Source organism: Podarcis liolepis, assembly GCF_965112155.1.
Source record: "Podarcis liolepis genome assembly, chromosome: 7".
In the NCBI taxonomy this organism is placed as follows: Eukaryota; Metazoa; Chordata; class Lepidosauria; order Squamata; family Lacertidae; genus Podarcis; species Podarcis liolepis.
In genome coordinates this window covers 83,970,012-83,990,200 of record NC_139561.1, presented here as the reverse complement: position 1 = coordinate 83,990,200, position 20,189 = coordinate 83,970,012, and the positions used below count along the sequence as shown (strand labels likewise).

Genomic DNA, 20,189 nt, shown 5'->3' with positions numbered 1-20,189 from the left:
CTGTGTTTTAAATGGTTTTTGTTTTGTTTTGCTAGTTGTATGTGTTAGTGTTTTGTAGTGTTTTTTGTACTGTATTGTATTGTTCTATGTTTTTTCTTTTTTGGTTTTTTGTAGTGTTGTGTTTAATTTGTTGGAAAATTAATAGATATTATTTTAAAAACAAACAAACAAAATGGGTCTTGGGGGCTAGTGGCTGCCAGGCCTGCTCTTGAACGGAAACTTTGTCACCCGAGATACTTGATTCCTCCAGTATGCAAATAAGGCATGGTAAACAAATGCTTCACAGGAGCTCAGTTTTGTTGAGAGATGAAAGAGACCCCTCTGACTTTTCCCTGCTGCGCGCATCCCTTGAAACAGTGTCCGATGGGGAGTGTCTTCAACCTTGCACCACGCAAGCCTTCGTTGGACAGAAGTCTTCATTGTTCCCTCTCTTTGCATAACAGGTATCGGCTGGGATTAACTGGTTTGTGACTCTGAATGGGTTGAGAGGGTGGAACCACAGCACATTTTATTCTGGCACCTCTCTCCTCCCAGACCCCCTCCCTCGTGGACACATCTCTCAGCAAAATAGGCAAAGCATAGGTGGGATTTGGCAAAATAGACAATTGAAACCCCATTGCGTGCTAATGTCCCAGGCAGGGATCTGATGCAACAGAAGCCATCCACACATTGGAGTCTTCTCTTGCTTGGGAGAAGAAGCAGGGAAAGAGGATTTAGGGAGAGAGGTTTTTTGCAAGGGGTCCAAAAATAGGGTAAGGTTTGCAAATCAGCCTGAAAGTCCTCTTGACGTTGCACAAACGGTGCATTTGCTACAGCTCTGCACGTGTGAGGAAAGCCAATGGAACATCTATTTGCCAGCCCAAGGTCAAAGCTTTGGTTAATATTTCTTCTTGCGGGTAAGGAAGATCCAAACGGGCAAAGGAATTGGCCACAGTAATTCGGGTCAGAACCCTAGAACAGTGGTCAGAGGAGCTTGTAAAGATGAAATGAATGACTTTCCTTGCCTTTATGCAAATGTTGATGCTGAATTTCCACTTGATGTTGTGGATATTCGCAATGTTCCCGAGATTCGTCAAGTATTTGTTGTTTTTGTGGTTGACCTGTATGTAGGCTTTCGGTCTTTGCCAGAATATGGTTGTTGACATGCAGCGGTGTCTCTAATACCAACAGTATATCATAAATGAAGTGAAACGGTAAAAATACCAGGTGTTCTGGAAGTTTATATTTGACACCTGACAAAATCTAATCGAGAGACGACAACAAGTTGTGGGTGAAGTTTCACGTTTAGAATTTTGAGCAGGGGAGTGGAAACGACATTTTGGCATGTTTCAAATGGTGGGAAATGTTTAGTTTCAGTTTTAGCAGATTGCACCCGGAAAGCCTTCAACAGCTGATGAGGAACAGAGTTACACCTTACGGGTGCATAGTTGCCCGGCTATTTCCTGTGTCTACAGGTGAAATGTCTTAGTGCAAAATTTGAGATCTGGGGTGCTAATGAAATAAGTTGCTGGACAAAGCACTTGCCATCTGCCTAACCCTTCAACAGCTATGGGGCAGGTAGAAATTCAACAGGTAGGGGCATTTCCCATTAGTGCATCACCTTCTTGGGAATCATCAGTTTAAATTTCTGCTTGTTATACTGCTGTTAAAAACACAGAAGCTTTGCAAGAAAGAAAAAAAGGGCAACTTTATTAGGGATACTGTCTGTTGTGCATGATTTGGAGTGGAAAGATGAGCTATCTGAGGAAAGAACTGGAAAAACTGCTGGTTCAAAAAGGGAAAGATCCATCAATATAAGATTTTGCATTTACTTTGATTTTATTCTTGCAGAATCAGTCATCCTGAGCTCCTTCCTCCCGATGGCCCTGGGAGAAACAGAGAGGGCGATTTCTGCCACGGACCAGAGTGGGATCTCCACCACAGAGGAAACATCACCAATCTCCCAGTTTTGTCAGTGATCACTGAGATCACAACCTCCACCCTTGTTTCCTTATCACTTAATTATTGGGTGGGGGGGGGGTTAGATCCTCAGGAAAAATGGTTGGGACCAGATTTTCTTTCCCCAGTGCCATTGCTTCAGCCAAAGTTTGAGTCCGACACAGCTTCTTTGAAGTGTGAAAATAAAAATAGCGGGGGATCCCATTGTGGATCCTTCACATCGCATAGTGTTTGGCCCCTCGTAACTAGGCCTCAAGCCTGTTTCTGGAATGTTCTGGAATGTGAATAGAATGTTCTAGAACCTTGAGAGAACATGATGTAGGGGACTAGGTTTTGAGTTCTGTGGTGGGGAAAAGGACATAAATGTTCTGTGGAGGGAGAAAAGTGGATTATAAATAAAGACACACACACCCCAAGCACTGAAGCAGACCTTATTTTAGGGATTGCCCTTTCATCCTGACCTCACTGTTGATTTCTGTTCCTTTTTCTTTTTTTTTTTAAATGTAGACCAGCCAAAATCTGCCACAATAATCCCCTCTGGAAACATCACCCAGCTCTTGGGTTCCAGTCTGATTCTCACCTGTCGTGCTGCAGATTCGAATCCTAATATACAGTATAGATGGTATTTCAACAACACCGATGCAAACGTGACAAGCAGCAATCTGACCATTGAATCAATCTCCTGGGAAAATGAGGGGACCTATGTCTGCTGCATATCCTACCCTCAAACAAATGCCACAGCCTATGCGACTCTATCTCTGAGGATAAAAACAGACAATGGTGATTTTCTTGGCTGTTCTGTCTGCCGGAGAGCTGTGGGGAGTTCATTCCGAGTTCAGCCTAAACATGTTTTCTCAGAAGTAAATCCCACTAGATTGTGTCCAGTTAGGTTTCCCTCAGAGTAATCCCACTGAAGTAGGGCACAAAAGTTGTCGAGCTTTTTAAATCTCCAAGGAAATTTGAGGTTTTTGAGCTATTTCTAAGGAAATCCGCCCCAAAGTCAACACTTCTGGTGTAGGGGGTTGCCCTACACCTGGGTATTCCCAGACATTTTTTTACAGACTTTCGGAAATTCAGCAATTTCCGATGGATGAATCCTGGATATGTCCGGATGTACGGCAGCCCTACACTGAAGTGACTGCGCCCAATTTAGGGTTCATCTTTGCCGTTCCCCCACAAGGAAAACCCACAGTTTATGGCTGAATTGGAACAAACAGAAACTGGGGTTTGGGGGCACGTATTGTCATTCGTTCTGAATTAGCTGTGGGTTTCCCCAGAGAAAGTCAAAAGAATTCTGGGAGTTGTAGATTTTTAAGGGTGATGAGGGCTGTTAGGAGACCCCCCCAAAAAAATTTCCCTCCCAGAGCTACAATTCCCAGAGCAGTTTAACAACCAATCCTTCTTAAATCCAACAGTTTTAACGTAGAGCAAATATAGTATTAATATATCTAGTTAATATTTGGGCTTTCATTCTCACGTAATGAACTATTTTAAAAACATGTAAATAATTGCTTGTAGGCCAATATGATTTTGATAGTGCACTATAAAGCTAAAGATTTATTTTTACAAATTTTAGGGTTTCAGATGTTATATATTAAGCCTTTACAGGTTAACAGAGCTGATTGTACAGGAATGTAAAAGCTGCTGTTTTAAATTTATCTAGATTCTTGGAGCGACTTTCAGTATTAAATCAATTGCATGATTGTGATATTAAGCTAGGCAGTTTGGCTGTTAGTGTACTTTTGTCATTGTAATTTTAAGAGAAGGAAATTTAATGTACATTTGGATTTATTCGATGGTGAACAAGTCACCCCTCAAAGCAATGAAAGGTGTAATTTTGATATTTTAAAATTATACATCTTTTCATTAGGAATTTCATACTGTCTCTTACACAAGGTTTAAAATAAATTTTTGTGGGACGGGGTGTGAGGAGGAAAGAGAAGGGGGTTCTGAGCTGTTCGACAGTGGAACAGTCTCCCTCAGGAGGTGGTGGACCCTTCTTCCTTGGGGTCTTCAAGCAGAGGTTGGGTGGCCATCTCTCATGGATGCCTTAGCTGAGATTCGGGCATTGGCAGGTGGTTGGCCTAGATGACCCTTTCAGCTCCACGATTCTGCGATTTATTTTGTTATTCTTCTGCATTAAAAAATAACTTCTTAGAAAAGAGAAGAAACTGCAACTCCCTCCATCACTGACCCTGCTTGCTGGGTCCAGCAACCTCTTGAGGGTTTCCTCACGCCAGACTGGCAGGGTGGTACTGCTGCTGCAGCAAAAAATGGTGAATATGCAGCCCACAGGATATGAAAACAGCTTCCCCTTTGTGACGACAAACAGTGCATCCTGTGCTGGGTTGCGATATCCATTTCTGACACACGCGCCGGGATTGGGCAAAGAATGCACAATGAGACATCTTGCTTAGCCTCTCAAAGCTAGAACATGAGAAAAGTCTGGCCAAAGACCTATCTAGTCCAGCGTCCTGTTTTCCCAACAGCCACACAGATAATAATAATAATAATAATAATAATAATAATAATGCGTGAGAGAACAAGAAGTAAAATCCTAGGGATAAAAAATGGGGAGAATGTTCACACCACTCTTGCTTTTCTGTTCCAGAAACTTCTTCAGCTCAACCACAGCTTCCTCTGATGGTGTTTGTCAGTATCGTGTTTGGGTTGGCGGCTGGGGTGGCTTTGGTTGGCGCCTTGCTATGCTGTTTCTGTGAGTAAAGCCCTTGAACTGGGAAGACTCGGACTCCTGGGTTCTGTTCCCAAGGGATGAGTGTTAGGAATGTCAAAGGGGCTCTCGGCTTGCTCTGTATTTTAACACAAACCTACCTAATCTGCAGTCCGTGAAACTATCCTTCAGAGTTAGCTTATCATCCTTGATACAATACGAGATGATACAATAATCTTTATTGTCATTGTCCCTTACAGAACAACGGAATTGAAAAAGTCTACATCAGACATTCAAAACCAACAAGCCTGCTATCCCAGCTATCCCAGCCTGGTTAGCCCCCTAAAAACTCTGATACCCTATAATTAAATACAATATACTCCCATAGAGACTACCTTACACTGCATTTAAAACCAAAATCACATTTGGATAGAAACTGTTTCTCGGGTGGCTAGTCCTAGTCTTTATAACCCTGTACCTTCTTCCAGAAGGCAGAAGCTGAAAGAGATCATTTCCGGGGTGCGCACTATCCTGCACTATCTCTGCAGCTTTCTTATGGCACCTGACAGCATAGATTGGTGAATCAACGAAAAATCTTCAAGCCCTGGTCTTTGTGAAATATTATTTATTTATTTATAAAAAATAGTCACACGCCAATATTCTTCTTTGTGTCCCTCCTCCACGAGATGTCTGGAGGGTGGCAACACGAGAACAGGCCTTTTCTGCAGTGACTTCCTGCTTGTGGAGTGCTCACCCCAGGGAGGCTCGCCTGTCCCCATCATTGCATTTCTTTAGACACCAAGGGAAAACGTTCCTCTTCAATGTTCCTTTGACTGATTGACATCCGATGCCCTTTTAAATCTATTGTGGGAGGAGGGGTTGGTTTTGTCCTGTTCTTAACTTTATCATGTATTTTGTGTTTTTATATTCTGATTTTATGTTGTGAACTACCCCGGATGAAGGGCGGTATACCAATTTAAATAAGATGAATAAAAAATATTCATTTAAAAACCAGAGTGGTTTACAGCAATTGAACATGAAACCATACAATAAAAACCATATTAAAAAGTTTTAAAATCTCTATAAACAGGGTAACCCAGAGTACTGAGCCAATGGCACAAAGATGGTTTCTTCTTGTTGTCTATCAGACCTTTGCCAACTTGAGGAGAGATCAGTGACACTCCTGTAGATTGTCTCAGTAATCAAGCTGGGCTATAATTTATAAAAGGACCTTGTATCTGGCCCGCTAGACAGAAGAATTGCTTTTCTCCATTCTTACCTTGTCTCCAGATGTCCACATTCGGAGGAAGAACCTGCAGCCGCCGCCACCACCACCAATTTCGACAATCCCATCCTTACCTAAGGACTTCTCTCGATCCAAAATGCTTGGTAGCAGAGCCAGAGAAGTAAGTGATGATTGAAATACATTGCAGCTAGAACGACCACTTTCACCCTGGCACAGCAGAGGTTCAGTTGGTGCTGAACTTTGGCGCTCAAACCCAGGGCTGTGGGTTAAGCCACAGAGCCTAGGACTTGCCGATCAGAAGGTCGGCGGTTCGAATCCCCGCGGCGGGGTGAGCTCCCGTTGCTGGGTCCCTGCTCCTGCCAACCTAGCAGTTCGAAAGTACGTCAAAGTGCAAGTAGATAAATAGGTACTCTTCCAGCAGGAAGGTAAACGGCGTTTCCGTGCGCTGCTCTGGTTCGCCAGAAGCGGCTTAGTCATGCTGGCCCCATGACCCGGAAGCTGTACGCCGGCTCCCTTGGCCACAGTGGCGTAGCGTGGGGGGTGCAGGGGGGCCGGCCACACCGGGCGCAACATCGGGGGGTTAGGCAAATCCACGGGTTAGGGGGCGCAAATCCACGGGTTAGGGGGCGCAAATTACTTGCCTTGCCCCAGGTGCTGACAACCCACGCTACGCCACTGCTTGGCCAATAAAGTAAGATGAGCACCGCAACCCCAGAGTCGGCCACGAATGGACCTAATGGTCAGGGGTCCCTTTACCTTTAAGCTACTGAAGATTATGGGGCCCTTTATATAGCAGGCAGGGCCCATGAATTACATCATAGGAGCCTACACAACACAAAACTCTGTTGCTGTATGTAGGTTTTATTTTATTTGTTTTTTATCTCATATTTTGGAAATGGACATCCAGTTCTTTTTTACTTTAATTATTTTTCAGGGGCCCCCAAGAGAGTGGGGCCCTAAGCTATAGCTTGTTTAGCTTATACGTGACTCTGTCACCGCTCAAGCGCAGAGCTCAGCCACCCACTCCTGCCCCATGACTACCCGGGGAATGGCATCTGTTAGGGGCAGTGGCAGTCTTGGCACTGAGAGACGAGAGAGGTTTTTGTTTCGTTTGATTGTAGCATAAACCAGACTCGTTTGCACTCCCTGAACTAATATCTGCACCCTGAATTATTCTGTGCAGTTCTTCAAGCAATAACCCTGTGCGCCAAAGGGCATTTATTAGATAAAACATACACGCTATGTGTAAAGGTAAAGGGACCCCTGACCATTAGGTCCAGTCATGGCCGACTCTGGGGTTGCGGCGCTCATTTCGCTTTATTGGCCGAGGGAGCTGGCGTACAGCTTCCAGGTCATATGGCCAGCATGACCAAGCCGCTTCTGGCGAACCAGAGCAGTGCACGGAAACACCGTTTACCTTCCCGCCAGAGAAGGTAACCTATTTATCTACTTGCACTTTGACGTGCTTTTGAACTGCTAGGTTGGCAGGAGCAGGGACCGAGCAACAGGAGCTCAACCCGTCGCAGGGATTCAAACCTGCCGACCTTCTGATCGACAAGTCCTAGGCTTTGTGGTTTAACCCACAGCGCCACCTGCGTCCCACACACGCTATGTGTATGAAGACTTAATTCTGTGGTTTTTTGGGGGGGAGGGGGAGGGGAATGCATTTATGTGTTAAAGTAAACCATCCACAAACCCGAAGTGAAGTTTTTTGTTTCTTCATACAAAAATCAGACTTAAAAAAAGAGAAAAGAGCAGGGACATGTCCAGCCCTCCACAGAATTGCTTCAGCAACCTAGAAAGCTTTCCTGTTTGTCTTTGTTCCAGACCAAGCCTGAGAACCCTGCTGAGCCCAGCACCATCTACCAGGTAAGTGTACAGCTTCCGTCATTGCAGGGGGTTGGACTGAATGACCTTCAGGGGTCCCTTCTGACAATTTATGATTCCATGATACCTCCAGAGTGAAGATTAGACTTAGGAAGGAAGAGACCAAGGGAAAGAGAATGAAATAGAGCCTTCCGCTCTTTTTGGCAAGCCAGCCGCGAGTCCGTTCTGTACTGTCTAGTCTGCAACTAGGAGACAAAAACCACCGCCACCCACTGCTGTCTGTGGCTTTTGGGGGCACAAAGGTTGTACAGCCGCCCTACTGTGTAGGCAAAGAATTACGATAGTGGTGGTTGTGTTGTTGTTGTTTTTATGTTCCTTTGGCAAGGCTGACTCATACCACACTGTGACGTAGGCTTTGCTCATTGCATGACTCAGCGGATGGCTCAGAGCCTAACTGGCCGTTGTGCTGTGGGTGGGGGAAGGATCCTGCCCACGCCGACTGCCCCTTGCAGGATCCTGCCTCGTTTTGAGTCAGCATTGCCCACTCAAGTCTCGCCGCCACCCACCCAGATACCTGGTGCCCTGCGAATGTTCTTGGACCACAGCCCTAAATTGGACATCTCCGGCGCAATATGATCCTGGGCTGCCTTTGAAGACAGTTTGGAAACTGCAGATGGTGCAGAATTGGGCGGACAGATTGGTGTCGGCCTTGCAGAGGTCAGCAGAAGGCTGGGGGAAAGGCTACCTTGCTGCTGTTTTCTGATGCTCTGAAGGGTAGGGCCCAATAGCTTCAATTTACAAGGAATTACCAAAATGATTAAGGTTAATTTTAGGTTATATTTTAGTGATCAAGGTTTAATATATATTTTTAACTGCCACTATATCTGAATTGGGACGTGGGTGGCGCTGTGGGTTAAACCACAGAGCCTAGGACTTGCTGATCAGAAGCTCCTGCCAACCTAGCAGTTCGAAAGCACGTCAATAGTGCAAGTAGATAAATAGGTACCACTCCGGCGGGAAGGTAAATGGCATTTCTGTGCGCAGGTCTGGTTCGCCAGAAGCGGCTTAGTCATTCTGGCCACATGACCCAGAAGCTGTACACCGGCTCCCTCGGCTAATAAAGCGAGATGAGCGCCGCAACCCCGGAGTCGGTCACGACTGGACCTAATGGTCAGGGGCCCCTTTACCTTTACCAAAATGATTAACGCTTTAAATGACAATTTTAGGTTATATTTTAGTGATCAAGATTTAATATATATTTTAAACTGCCGCTATATCTGAATGGTCTCTGTTATACCCAGTTGCAATTCAATGTATTCCTGTTGTGTTTTATGAGTGAGCCGGAACTGGTCTGTGACCGTAATAATGAAATTCATTCATTCAATTTACAAGGAAGGGGATTCTGAGTGAAAAAAACTCTCTGACGGTAAGAGCTGTTCGACAGGGGAATGGTCTCCCCCAGGAGGTTGTGAACTCTGCTTCACTGGAGTTTTTAAAGCTGAAGTTGGATGGTCAGTCGTCAGGGATGCTCCAGCTGAAATGAACCTCGGGGTCCCTTCCAACTGTACAATTCTAAGATTTCATGACTGTACTCCGACACGCAGCAGCTCGTTCAGGCCCCAATTCTACGGCAGAACGGTCGGCTAGGCCTACTGTCTTAAGATCCCTTTAACAGGAGAGGGATGAACCTAAGTATCAGGTGTGGATTGCAATGGTGGTCTATGGACACCCCCACCCCCAAATTAGCGTGCAAGGCAGGCAGATCAGACCCACAGCTGAACTCTTTCAACGTTTTGTCTTCAGGAGGTGCTATGTGACGACGGGGGTGTGTATCAGGAACTGGAGAGGTAAGGCCCCCCGTTTCTGTGACTTCTCCTGGCTTTGGGAAGGAGGCGGGAGGACTTTAGGACCCTGCCAGAGCTCTCACATCTCCTCCCCAAAGCCCAGGGCCTCACCCGGTTCTGAGATGGCACCCCCATGGCTCAGTGCCCAGTGTCCAGCCCTAAACCTGCCCCTGCCACCTTTCTGTATCCAGAAGGTGACTGGACCAGCAGTTGAAAATTTAACTTCTAGTGAACTTTAGTGAAGGCGCAATGCCTTCCACTGCCCCTTGGGGGCAGCAGGCTAACTTAGGGGGCACTGGGCACACACAGTTCTGCCCTGCCCCACAGCAGCTCACTGCAGCTTATTGCCTGCCCCGCCCCACATTTCCTGTACGTGCATTTCCTCAAATCCCATCGCTGAGTTTTTGGCATTGGAAATAAATTCTGGGCCAGATCCTGCACCCTTGACACACATTCATTTTCTCTCTCTCTCTCTCTCTGTTTATCCAGGTGATTTCTGAGTGTAGAATCTCCTGCGTAGCAATAAGGACTTACGATACCTTCTCCCAGCTGAACGTTTCTGCCTAGATGCCTGTCAGCTGCAAACTCCCAGCCAGACCCTCCTTGATATACCTGCCTTAAAAACCCAGACTTTTCTCTAAATATAGTGCTTTAAATACATGGCATGAATGTGGCCTTAATGTGCATCCCTGCAGATCATTCTGAGGTAGAACTCTGAATGGTTTAATCTTCAATGTGTTGTTGTTTTTACTTTAAAAGAAAAACGCATTAGACTCTTTGAGCTTGTTTGCTTAAATATCAAAACGGTTGGAGAAAATGCATTAAATAATTTCACTGTTTTCTTACTGTCTTACGTCTCTTTTTGACGGCAACCTGAAACGATCCAAACATTGGGTAGTTGGGTTAAATTACTGAGGATCGTTTGCCATAAACTTGAATTGATCTGTGAACCGAGTGTGAACCGAACTAGGCTGTTTTATACAGGACTGAGCATGAACTGAAGTTACCGTATTTTGCGCCCCATAGGACGCACCGGCCCATAGGACGCACATAGTTTTTTGGGGGGGAAATAAAGAAAAAAAATTTATTTCCCCCCCCCCCAGGTGCGGGGCTGGAAGAACCAGGTCGGGGAACAGCGGGAAGGTGCGCTCCGCCTCCCCGCTGTCCCCCGAGCTTGTGGGGCTGGCGATGGGGAGAAGTGCGCTGAGCCCGGGACTGCAGGCAGCTCTGCGCAGCCATTGGGAACCGGGCGGGACTTCGCGCCCCGCTCCCGATGGCCGCGCAGAGCTGCGCTGAGCCCGGGACTGCAGGCAGCTCTGCGCAACCCTCGGAGCCGGTCTCCCGAGGGTTGCGCAGAGCTTCCTGAAGCCTGGAGAGCGAGAGGGGTCAGTGCGCACCAACCCCTCTCGCTCTCCAGGCTTCAGCGAAAGCCTGCATTCGCCCCATAGGACGCACACACATTTCCCCTTCATTTTTGGAGGGGAAAATGTCCGTCCTATAGGGCGAAAAATACAGTAGTTCCTTTCTGGATGTGTCAAGTTGGAGCTAATTCCTTTTTTAAATGATCTTTCTGAGATCTGGACCCCACCTGGGACCCCTGGAGCCCCTGGCTCGGCAGCTGCTGTTCACACTTCCTGTTTAAGCAAGTAAATAATGTATTGGATTTGTATCCCGCCGCCCCTCCAAGGAGCTCAAGATGGCAGCATACATGGTCCCTCCCCCCATTTTATCCTCACAACGACCCTGTGAGGTGGGTTAGGCAGAGGTCTCATCCAGGCTTCCCACCGCTTCCCCCTCTTTTGTGCTGAATCTGAGCAAATGTCAATCAGCTTTCCCAGGGACTAACATTTGTTCCGATTCAGAGCTAAAGAGTGGGTTTTCCTGGGGCAAGTTGTGGGGCAGAGGACCAATCGGACCCATGCTTCCTAGGCACACGACAAGGAGAAGCATGGGTGAGCCCTAAGAACCAGGCAGAGGGCCTTCTTGGTGGTGGCACCCGCCCTGTGGAACGCCCTCCCATCAAAGAAATAAACAACTATAGGACATTTATAAGACACCTGAAGGCAGCCCTGTTTAGGGAAGTTTTAATGACTGATGTTTTAATGTATTTTTAATCTTTGGTTGGAAGCCGCCCAGAGTGGCTGGGGAAACCCAGCCAGATGGACTTGGTAGAAATAAATTATTATTATTATTATTATTATTATTATTATTATTATTATTGACATTGACTGGTCCAAGGTCACCCAATGAGCTTCATGACTGAGGGGGAATTTGAACCCTGGCCTCCCAAGCTCCTAGTCCAACGTTCTAACCACTGCACCACATTGCCAGGAGGTTGGCAACAGAGCACCAAGCCTGCACTTGCTTAGGAAATAAACAACTATCTGACTTGCAGAAGACATCTGAAGGCGGCCCTGTTTAGGGAAGTTTTTAATGTCTGATGTTTTATTCTATTTTTTTATATTTTGTTGGGAGCTGCCCAGAGTGGGTGGGGTATAAATATTATCATAGCCATCGGGGTATAAATAAAAATTATTACAGTGGTACCTTGTGTTACAAACGCTTCAGGTTACATATGCTTCAGGTTACAGACTCTGCTAACCCAGACTCTGCTAACCCAGAAATAGTGCTTCAGGTTAAGAACTTTGCTTCAGGATGAGAACAGAAATTGTGCTCCGGCGGCGCGGCGGCAGCAGGATGCCCCATTAGCTAAAGTGGTGCTTCAGGTTAAGAACAGTTTCAGGTTAAGTATGGACCTCCGGAACAAATTAAGTACTTAACCCGAGGTACCACTGTATTATTATTATTATTGATAATAATAATAATAATAATAATAATAATAATAATAATAATTACTACCATCTGGCTCTGGGCAGATTGGGCCCATGGGGAGAGAGAGAGAGAGAGAGAGAGAGAGAGAGAGAGAGAGAGAGAGAGAGAGCAGGTGAAGGAGCAACAACAACCCACAAAGGTGAGATGGGTCCAAGGATCCAGCTGAAGGCATCTTGTCGAAGGTTCTCCCTCCCCCAAAATCCCTGGAGCCAACACTGCCCATCGCAACACAATGGAACAAAGGAGTATGGGTGCCACTAAATGGGCACTGGAGGCTTTTATTTCACAGGTGTATATTTGATGTTATTTTCTACCTCTGGTGGGTCCGATTGGCTGTAAAGGTTGGTGCTCAAGAAGCTGCCAGACTGTCCTCGATTATTTCATTCACGGTTTCCAGATAGATGGAGCTCCTCCTCTTGCGGTGGGGAGGGCAGTGACTCATACAATCTGTGGGGTTGGCTGTTGCTGCTCCAAACGCCACCGCTGTACTGGAGAACGATGATCTCTTCTGCTTTCTCCCTCTGTAAAAGAGAGCTTGTCTAGAATCAGAGAAGGGAAATTAGAAGCATCCGTATCCTACTCCCTTTGGGACTAGAAGGGTAATTCCCAACCCACTAGGTGCCACATCCACCCAAGTTCAAGGCCAAGTCTAGCCCCAACCCCTCCTGCTGTACACACAGCTCCCTTAACTGAAGTCGCCATGCTCTTGTTGACATCTGGAGGTGGAAATGGACCCTCAGAAGGAAACCGTGACTACCAACCTCTGTGATTTAAGGCAGGGGTGCAGAATCTTTGGCCCTCCAGAAGTTTCTGGACTCCTGACTTTTGCTTCAGATCAGAATTGAATGGGCTTGTTCAGGATCAATTCTACCCAAGGAAAGAGGGAAAGGAACAACGATTGCTGGAGTGAGAAGCTAGTTCTATTTCATATTTTTTGAAACATCCCTATGCCGCCTTTGAGAGGAAAGGCAGCTTGCCACGGAACACAGAAATACAATTTATTTATTATTGCTTTATTTTTAAAAATTTCTATACCGCTTTATATTTTAAAGAAAAATCCCCAAGCAGTTTACAGCATACAGTGGTGCCCCGCAAGACGAATGCCTCGCAAGACGGAAAACTCGCTAGACGAAAGAGTTTTCCGTTTTGGAGGTGCTTCGCAAAACGAATCTCCTATGGGCTTGCTTCGCAAGACGAAAATGTCTTGCGAGTTCCTGCTGGGTTTTTTCCCTCCCCCCCCTTTTCTAAGCCGCTAAGCCGCTTATCAGCTGATCCGATAAGCTGATAAGCCGCTAAAAGCGCTAATAGCGCTAATCTGCTAATCCGTCAATGGGCTTGCTTCGCAAGACAAAAAAACCGCTAGACGAAGAGAATCACAGAACGGATTCTTTTCGTCTTGCGAGGCACCACTGTATTAAATCAATAAAACAATACAATGCAAGTACAATATCATGGATGCAAAAAATTATGGGGAAAATGAAATATTAGGAAAGGGCAACCAATAAGAGAGGAGCAAAACCTACACAGCAGGGTCCCGGCGTAAGATGGTTGGACAGCACATTGTATACACCTCCTTCACTTTTTGGTCAAAGAATATAAACAACACCCATCGTAATTGGGGACTACAGAGTTAAATATAGTTTCCGGTTGTTCTGGGTTGGGGCAAAGGCTCTACATTCAGCCTGTCTTCCGGGTTGCTTTCATTCTCCTGCGTGGTTGTGTATTGGCCTGCTCATCCGTAAAGCAGCCTCTTGTTCCAGACCTGCCTTATATTATACTTACCGTATTTTTCGCCCTATAGGACGCACCCGACCATAGGAGGGGAAGAACAAGAAGAAAAAAATCTCCCCCTCTCTGCTCAGCACCCCTTCAGCGAAGCGGCAGGAGAAACGGAGCCCCTTTCATTTCTCCTCCCGCTTGGCTGAAGGGGCGCTGCGCAGCTCTCCCTCTCTGCTGAAGCCGGGAGAGTCTTGCTCTCCTGGCTTCAGCAAAAGAAACCTGAAGCCTCCGGAGCACAGCGGGACTTCTAGCTGCGCTCCGGAGGCTTCAGGCGGCTATCCCTGAAGCCTTCGGAGCGCAGCGCAAGTTCCTGCTGCATTCTGGAGGCTTTGGGTTCCTTTTGCTGAAGCCGGAAGAGCAAGACCCTCCTGGCTTCAGCGAAAGGAACCTGAAGCTTGCGGAGCACAGTGGGAACTCGCGCTGCGCTCTGAAGGCTTCAGGCGGCTATCCCTGAAGCCTGGAGAGCGAGAGGGGTCGGTGCGCACCGACCCCTCTTGCTCTTCAGGCTTCAGAGAAAGCAACGCGTAGCCTCCGGAGCGCGGAGGGAGCACTCCCTCTGTGCTTTGGAGGCTTCGCGTTGCTTTTGCTGAAGCCAAGGAGCCTGCATTCGCTCCATAGGACGCACACACATTTCCCCTTAATTTTTGGAGGGGGAAAAGTGTGTCCTATAGAGCGAAAAATACGGTAACCAAAATGAAATAAAAAACAAGCTAGCGTTACCTTGCATAGTTGCTCAACGTGTAGTAGGAAGCGATGCCTACCAAGAGCAGGGACAGCGAAATACATCCGACGACAAGCCCCGCCGTGACTTTGGCAGGTGGAATATGCACCTTCCTTTTCCTGCCCAGATCTCCACATGCAGACAGCAAGAAAAAAATATGCATATAATAGGAATAATAGTACAGCAGTACCTCGGAAGTCGAACGGAATCCGTTCCGGAAGCCCATTTGATTTCCAAAATGTTCAGAAACCAAGGCACGGCTTTCGATTGGCCGCAGAAGCTCTTGCAGCCAATCGGAAGCCACAGAAGCTTCGTTGGACGTTCGAGTTCCAAAGAACGTTCGCAAACCGGAACATTCACTTCCGGGTTTGAGGCATTTGGGAGCCAAAAAATTTGACTTGCAAGGCATTACAGATCCAAGGAATGACTGTAATAGTAGTAGTAATTTATTACTTATACTCTGTCCATCTGGCTGGGCCTCCTCAGCCACTCTGGGCAGCTCCCAACAGAATATTAAAAACGCGATAAAACATCAAACATTATAAACTTCCCTAAACATGGCTGCCTTCAGGTGTTTTCTAAAAGTCAGATAGTTGTTTATTTTCTTTAGCTCGTCCTCAGGTAAGCTGAGCACCCCTGTCCTCTGCATCAGTTACAGGTAAGGGTGAGGGAGAAAATTGATTCGGTTCACAAGGAAAGGTGAACCCAGGTCTTTCACATTTTCCAAAATAAGACAAGTACAGGGGTACCTCAGGTTACAGACACTTCAGATTTCAGACGCTTCAGGTTACAGACTCTACTAAGCCAGAAATAGTACCTCGGGTTAAGAACTTTACCTCAGGATGAGAACAGAAATTGCACGGCGGCAGCGGGAGGCCCCATTAGCTAAAGTGACACCTCAGGTTAAGAACAGTTTCAGGTTAAGAATGGACCTCCAGAACGAATTAAGTTCTTAACCTGAGGTACCACTGTATGAGGTCCGGACCATCCATGAAGGAAGGTGAGAAGACTGCCTTAGGCGGCAGGATCCATAGGGGCAGCAGTCCTGATGTAGATCTTTAGTCTCCCCTTGTTCCTTCATGTTCACCCCTTCTTCCCTGGCAGGGAAAAGGGACGCCATTTTGTGGTTCGTCCCAGGTGCTAAAATGCCTTGGACCAGCCCTGGCAAGAACTGAAACACAGCTCTGCAAATGTGCTGCTCTGAATTTTGCACGGCAGCTCACTCGCCAAGGGTTTTGTACAGAAATACCTATTCAGTGGTAGCTTGGTTTGCTACAGCTTTGGATTACAACCATTTTGGATTACAACCACATCAAACCCGGAAGTGCGTGTCCCTTTTTTTGGATTACAACCAATTTTGGGGGGGGAGGCCCCATTGGCGAAAGCACGCCTTGGGTTACAACCAGTCTTGGTTTACAACTGGACCTCTGGAACGGATTTTGATGGTTAACCAAGGTACCACTGTATTAGGTCAAAGTGTGCATAAAAGCACATAAGTTGGTGAAAATATTTTGCAGAAGCGCACTATATTTAGGGAAATTGCCTTGCAAAAAATTGTCACAATTGCATACATACATATACATATATATGGAGAGTTTCCATTCAAATGCTGATGAATTGTCATGATGACCTTTTTTAAAAATTAAATAAATTGCAAACTGGTGTAAAAAATGTGAAGAACTGCACCTAAGACTGGAAAAATGAGAAACCGAGATATTTGTTTATCCTTAGTTCCAGGGACCAAATATACTCACCTCTGACCGCCAGGTATATCCTCCCCACTTCAAATGAGTCCAGCAGATCTTTTTTCTTTTGTATCATGTAGTAGCCGCTGTCCAGGAGAGTTAAATTAGTGATGTGTAGGGAGCAATGTGGATTGATGTCCACCCGCCCAGCGTAGGCCCAGCTGATATTGAATATGGAGACTGGCTGAGGTTGGTAGGTCACAATATTACTTGCCTCTGATATTTTCCCTCGGAACCAGCTGCAGAATAAGACCCTCTCCATGCTACTGACTGGGACCAGTGTTACGTCATTTCCCAATGATGGGCGCCACGGATTCAACACGATGGGAATTCTAATCTTCTCAGCTTGCACCAGTGCGAAGCACGAATTCAGAATGTGGGCTAGAAGAGCAGGGGTTGGGTGGAAGGGGAAAGAAGCAAAAGTTCAGTTCAAGGAAGAGGTCGGCAGCAAGTCGGAGACATCGGCGCTTGCGATGTATTTATCAAATTCATTTATCAAATTCCTGCCCTGTGCAATTTCAAAACAAAAGCAAGCAGATTGCAACATTCTGGAAATTCGGAAGCAGCTGAGGTTTGAAATGTTCTGAAACCAATGGCAACTGAAAACATGTTTCCGTTATAGAGCAAGAACCAAGAGGGTTTTCCCTCTTGGAGAAAAAGGGAGAAAATTTGGGAGGCATGACTTATATTGAGGCTGCAGCAGAGCTCATAACAAGTGCCTTAAGAACAGACTCCCTGCCTAAGCCAGAATTTTAGACCCCAGCCCTGAATCCTGTTACCAACTGGGGAAGGGGTTTTCTGAAAATCCTATGCGCCACCTGCACTTAAAGCAGCACCATACCACTGCAAAGAATTCTGGGGACTGTGGTTTGTTGCTAGGAGACTTCTTTAAAAGTATATTATTATTATTATTATTATTATTATTATTATTATTATTATGCCACCCACCTCATTGGGTTACCTCAACCACTATGGGCAGCTTCCAACAAATTAAAACACAGTGTTATGATGATGATGATTTATTAAATTTCTTATTCGCTTTATCTTGCCCAGTGCAGCCCAAAGTAACATATAACCAAAGTAACATACAAACCAAACTCCCCACATAGAGACTTTAAAACCAAGGGGGGGGGGGAGAGAGAAATATATTTAAAACATCCCACCTACTTAGGTCCATAAATTACCGTACAGCATATATTCAACACACACAAAAACAGCGACAATTTGTTGTTGGCAAAGGACAGCTGGACATTTAAAGGGCCCCATTACCTTCAGTAGCTCAGGGCCTCATCAAACCTAAATCCGGCTCTGTTTGTGAGGCACATGAAGGAGGACCTCAAAGGATGGTCAGTTCATATGGGGAGAGGCAGTTCTTGAGGTATTGAGGTCCTGAGCCTTTACATTTGAATTGGGCCTGGAAACTACCGTATTTTTTGCTCCATAGGGCGCACTGGACCATAGGGCGCATCTAGTTTTTAGGGGGGGGGGGGAATCAAGGGAAAAAAATCTTATTTCCCCCCCAGCCCCAAAGAGCAGCGTACAGGCTAAAGAAGCCATAGCCCCATGCAGATTCTCCCTGCCGGAGGGGTTGCGCGCGGCTATGGAACAAGCCAAGGCAGCGAGCGGGATACATCCCGCTGGCTGTTTTGGCTTCCTCTTTAGCCCCACGCAACCTCTCCCTGCCAGGAGACGCTGCACGGGGCTAAAGAAGCCATAGCCACTTGCAGCCTCTCCCTGCCGGAGGGGCCGCACGGGGCTATCCCTGAAGCCTGGAGAGTGAGAGGGGTCGGTGTGCACCGACGCCTCTTGCTCTCCAGGCTTCAGCGAAAGCAACGCAAAGCCTTTGGAGCACGGAGGGAGCGCTCCCTCTGCACTTCGGAGGCTCAGCGTTGCTATCGCTGAAGCCAAGGAGCCTGCATTCGCTCCATAGGACGCACACACATTTCCCCTCAATTTTTGGAGGGGGAAAAGTGTGCCCTATAGAGCAAAAAATACGGTAATTGGCAGCCACTGCAGTCGGGTCAGGATTGGTGCAATATGCTCAAACCGGTGAGCAACTTGGCTGCCAAATTTTGCACCAGTCAAAGCTTCTGAACTGTCTTCAGAGGCAGCCCCACTGATGACGCATTTGCCACAGTCTCTCACCTGCTAGAAGCAGCATCGGCCAAGGTCTTCCCCGGCCAGAGGGGCCCCCAGCTACTGGGTGGGCTCTCTGCATAGTGTTGGTGCCACTCTTGTAGGTGAGAGGGCTTGGGGCATCCTGGGAGGATGATTTTGTGCCCAGCCATAGACATGGGTTCCTCCCCTGTCCGTAACCACAGATGCCCAGGACCACCCAGCCTAGGCCACCTGTTCCCCACCCCTGCAAGATCTCCTCAGCTTTAGCCTAGGATACCTCACTGCAGCCTCCCTCACCTGTTAGCTCCCAGGTAACCATAGGAGGTCATAAAGCTGGAGTGTGAGCCTTGGTGAGTTGGGTGGGGAAGACCCCATTTGGGGGGCCCATCTGAGAAAGGCGCATCAGTCCAGGGTTTAAACCACAACGAGCTGGCAGGGTTTATAATGAGCACAAATAATGAATAGACTTTTTAAAAGTCATATTTCTTGGTTTCCAAAGATGTGTAGCAGGCTATAACTATGTGGCTAAATACACCGATCCTGGCCTGACTGCACTGGCTACCAATTAGTTTCCGGGCCCAATTCAAAGTGTTGGTTTTGACCTATAAAGCCTTAAGCAACCCAGGACTGCAATACCTCAAGGACCGTCTCTTTCCATATGAACCTACCCAGACCCTGAGATCATCTCCCAAGACCCTCCTTTGTGTGCCTCCTCCTAGAGAGGTCCAAAGGGTGGCAACACGAGAACGGGGCCTTCTCTGCAGTGGCTCCCTGTCTGTGGAATGCTCTCCCCAGGGAAGTTCGCTTGGCGCCTTCATTATATACACCTTTAGGCTCCAGGCAAGAATGTTCCTTTTTAAGCAGGCCTTTGGTTGATCTTACTGACATCCAACACCCTTTTAGAATGTGGCTTGGGGGGGGGTGTTATTGGGTCACTGCTTTTGGTATGATTTTATATGTTGTGGTCTTCTTTGTGAACCGCCCTGAGACCTCTAGGTATAGGGCAGTGTATAAATTGAATAAATCACCACCACCACCATCATCAAACCCCTTTCGCCCTCACGTCAATCTCAGCAACAACCAGGTACATACCATACTTTTCCATGTATAAGATGAGGTTTTATCCTGATAATATTATGTATTAAATTGGGGCTCGTCTTATACACAGATAGTGCAGAGTGGGGGTGGGGGATCGTTTTTTGTCACAAGCTGATTGGTGGTTGTGGCAAGGGCTGCTGTCGATTGGCTGTTGTTGTGGCAATTGGGCGGGCGATTGGTGGCTTCTGGTGGCGATCGGGCAGATGATTGGTGACCTCTGTGCCATGTGCTAATGGCAGCGTTGTTGAGGTGGGTGAGCAATTTGTTGCAACCCCCCTTCAAGAAAGCTCAACAACTGTAGGAATAACGGAGACGACAGGAGGTTAGATGCAGGTGAGCTGTGCAGGAGCAAGCTGGCAAGCATGTTCCA

The 20,189-nt window shown here is 46.9% G+C and overlaps 3 protein-coding genes across 8 annotated transcripts in view; 1 reads left to right on the top strand and 2 right to left on the bottom strand.

The window, feature by feature from the left end:
• CEACAM18 (CEA cell adhesion molecule 18) overlaps positions 1-10,351 on the top strand; it is a 42,847-nt gene extending 32,496 nt beyond the window's left edge. Inside the window, exons 1-8 of one of the 3 annotated variants that reach the window (XM_083516019.1) lie at positions 967-1,572; positions 1,831-1,950; positions 2,446-2,718; positions 4,550-4,654; positions 5,900-6,015; positions 7,683-7,724; positions 9,486-9,529; positions 10,016-10,351. In XM_083516019.1, the coding sequence (XP_083372145.1) occupies positions 1,860-1,950; positions 2,446-2,718; positions 4,550-4,654; positions 5,900-6,015; positions 7,683-7,724; positions 9,486-9,529; positions 10,016-10,019 (675 nt within the window). In that variant the 5' untranslated portion in view covers positions 967-1,572; positions 1,831-1,859 and the 3' untranslated portion in view covers positions 10,020-10,351. The other 2 variants (XM_083516020.1, XM_083516021.1) reach the window with 2 other exon arrangements.
• LOC310712671 (pregnancy-specific beta-1-glycoprotein 8-like) overlaps positions 1-20,189 on the bottom strand; it is a 111,692-nt gene that overhangs the window by 29,932 nt on the left and 61,571 nt on the right. The window lies entirely within an intron of this gene.
• On the bottom strand, positions 12,611-18,996 carry LOC310712704 (cell adhesion molecule CEACAM21-like). 4 transcript variants are annotated; one of them, XR_014528960.1, is made up of 5 exons: positions 18,749-18,996; positions 16,613-16,984; positions 14,858-14,987; positions 13,107-13,225; positions 12,611-12,869 (listed from the first exon to the last, which is right to left on the bottom strand). XR_014528960.1 is itself a non-coding variant. In XM_083516024.1 (4 exons), the coding sequence occupies exons 1-4, from the start codon at positions 18,819-18,821 to the stop codon at positions 13,189-13,191; spliced, it is 612 nt and encodes a 203-aa protein (XP_083372150.1). In that variant the 5' UTR covers positions 18,822-18,996; the 3' UTR covers positions 12,611-13,188. The 4 variants fall into 4 exon arrangements, 1 of the variants encoding a protein (XP_083372150.1); XR_014528961.1 differs by having other exon boundaries at positions 12,611-12,897; positions 13,120-13,225; XR_014528962.1 differs by having other exon boundaries at positions 12,611-12,879; positions 13,120-13,225.

Bases quoted from the DNA above. Each gene is read 5' to 3' on its own strand.
- LOC310712704 (XM_083516024.1), bottom strand. From the start codon at position 18,821: ATGCAGAGAGCCCACCCAGTAGCTGGGGGCCCCTCTGGCCGGGGAAGA. The intron at 16,985-18,748 runs GTGAGAGACTGT...CTGCTCTTCTAG, and splicing joins GCCGATGCTGCTTCTAGCAG to CCCACATTCTGAATTCGTGC. The intron at 13,226-14,857 runs GTAACGCTAGCT...TTCCTTGGGTAG, and splicing joins ACGTTGAGCAACTATGCAAG to AATTGATCCTGAACAAGCCC.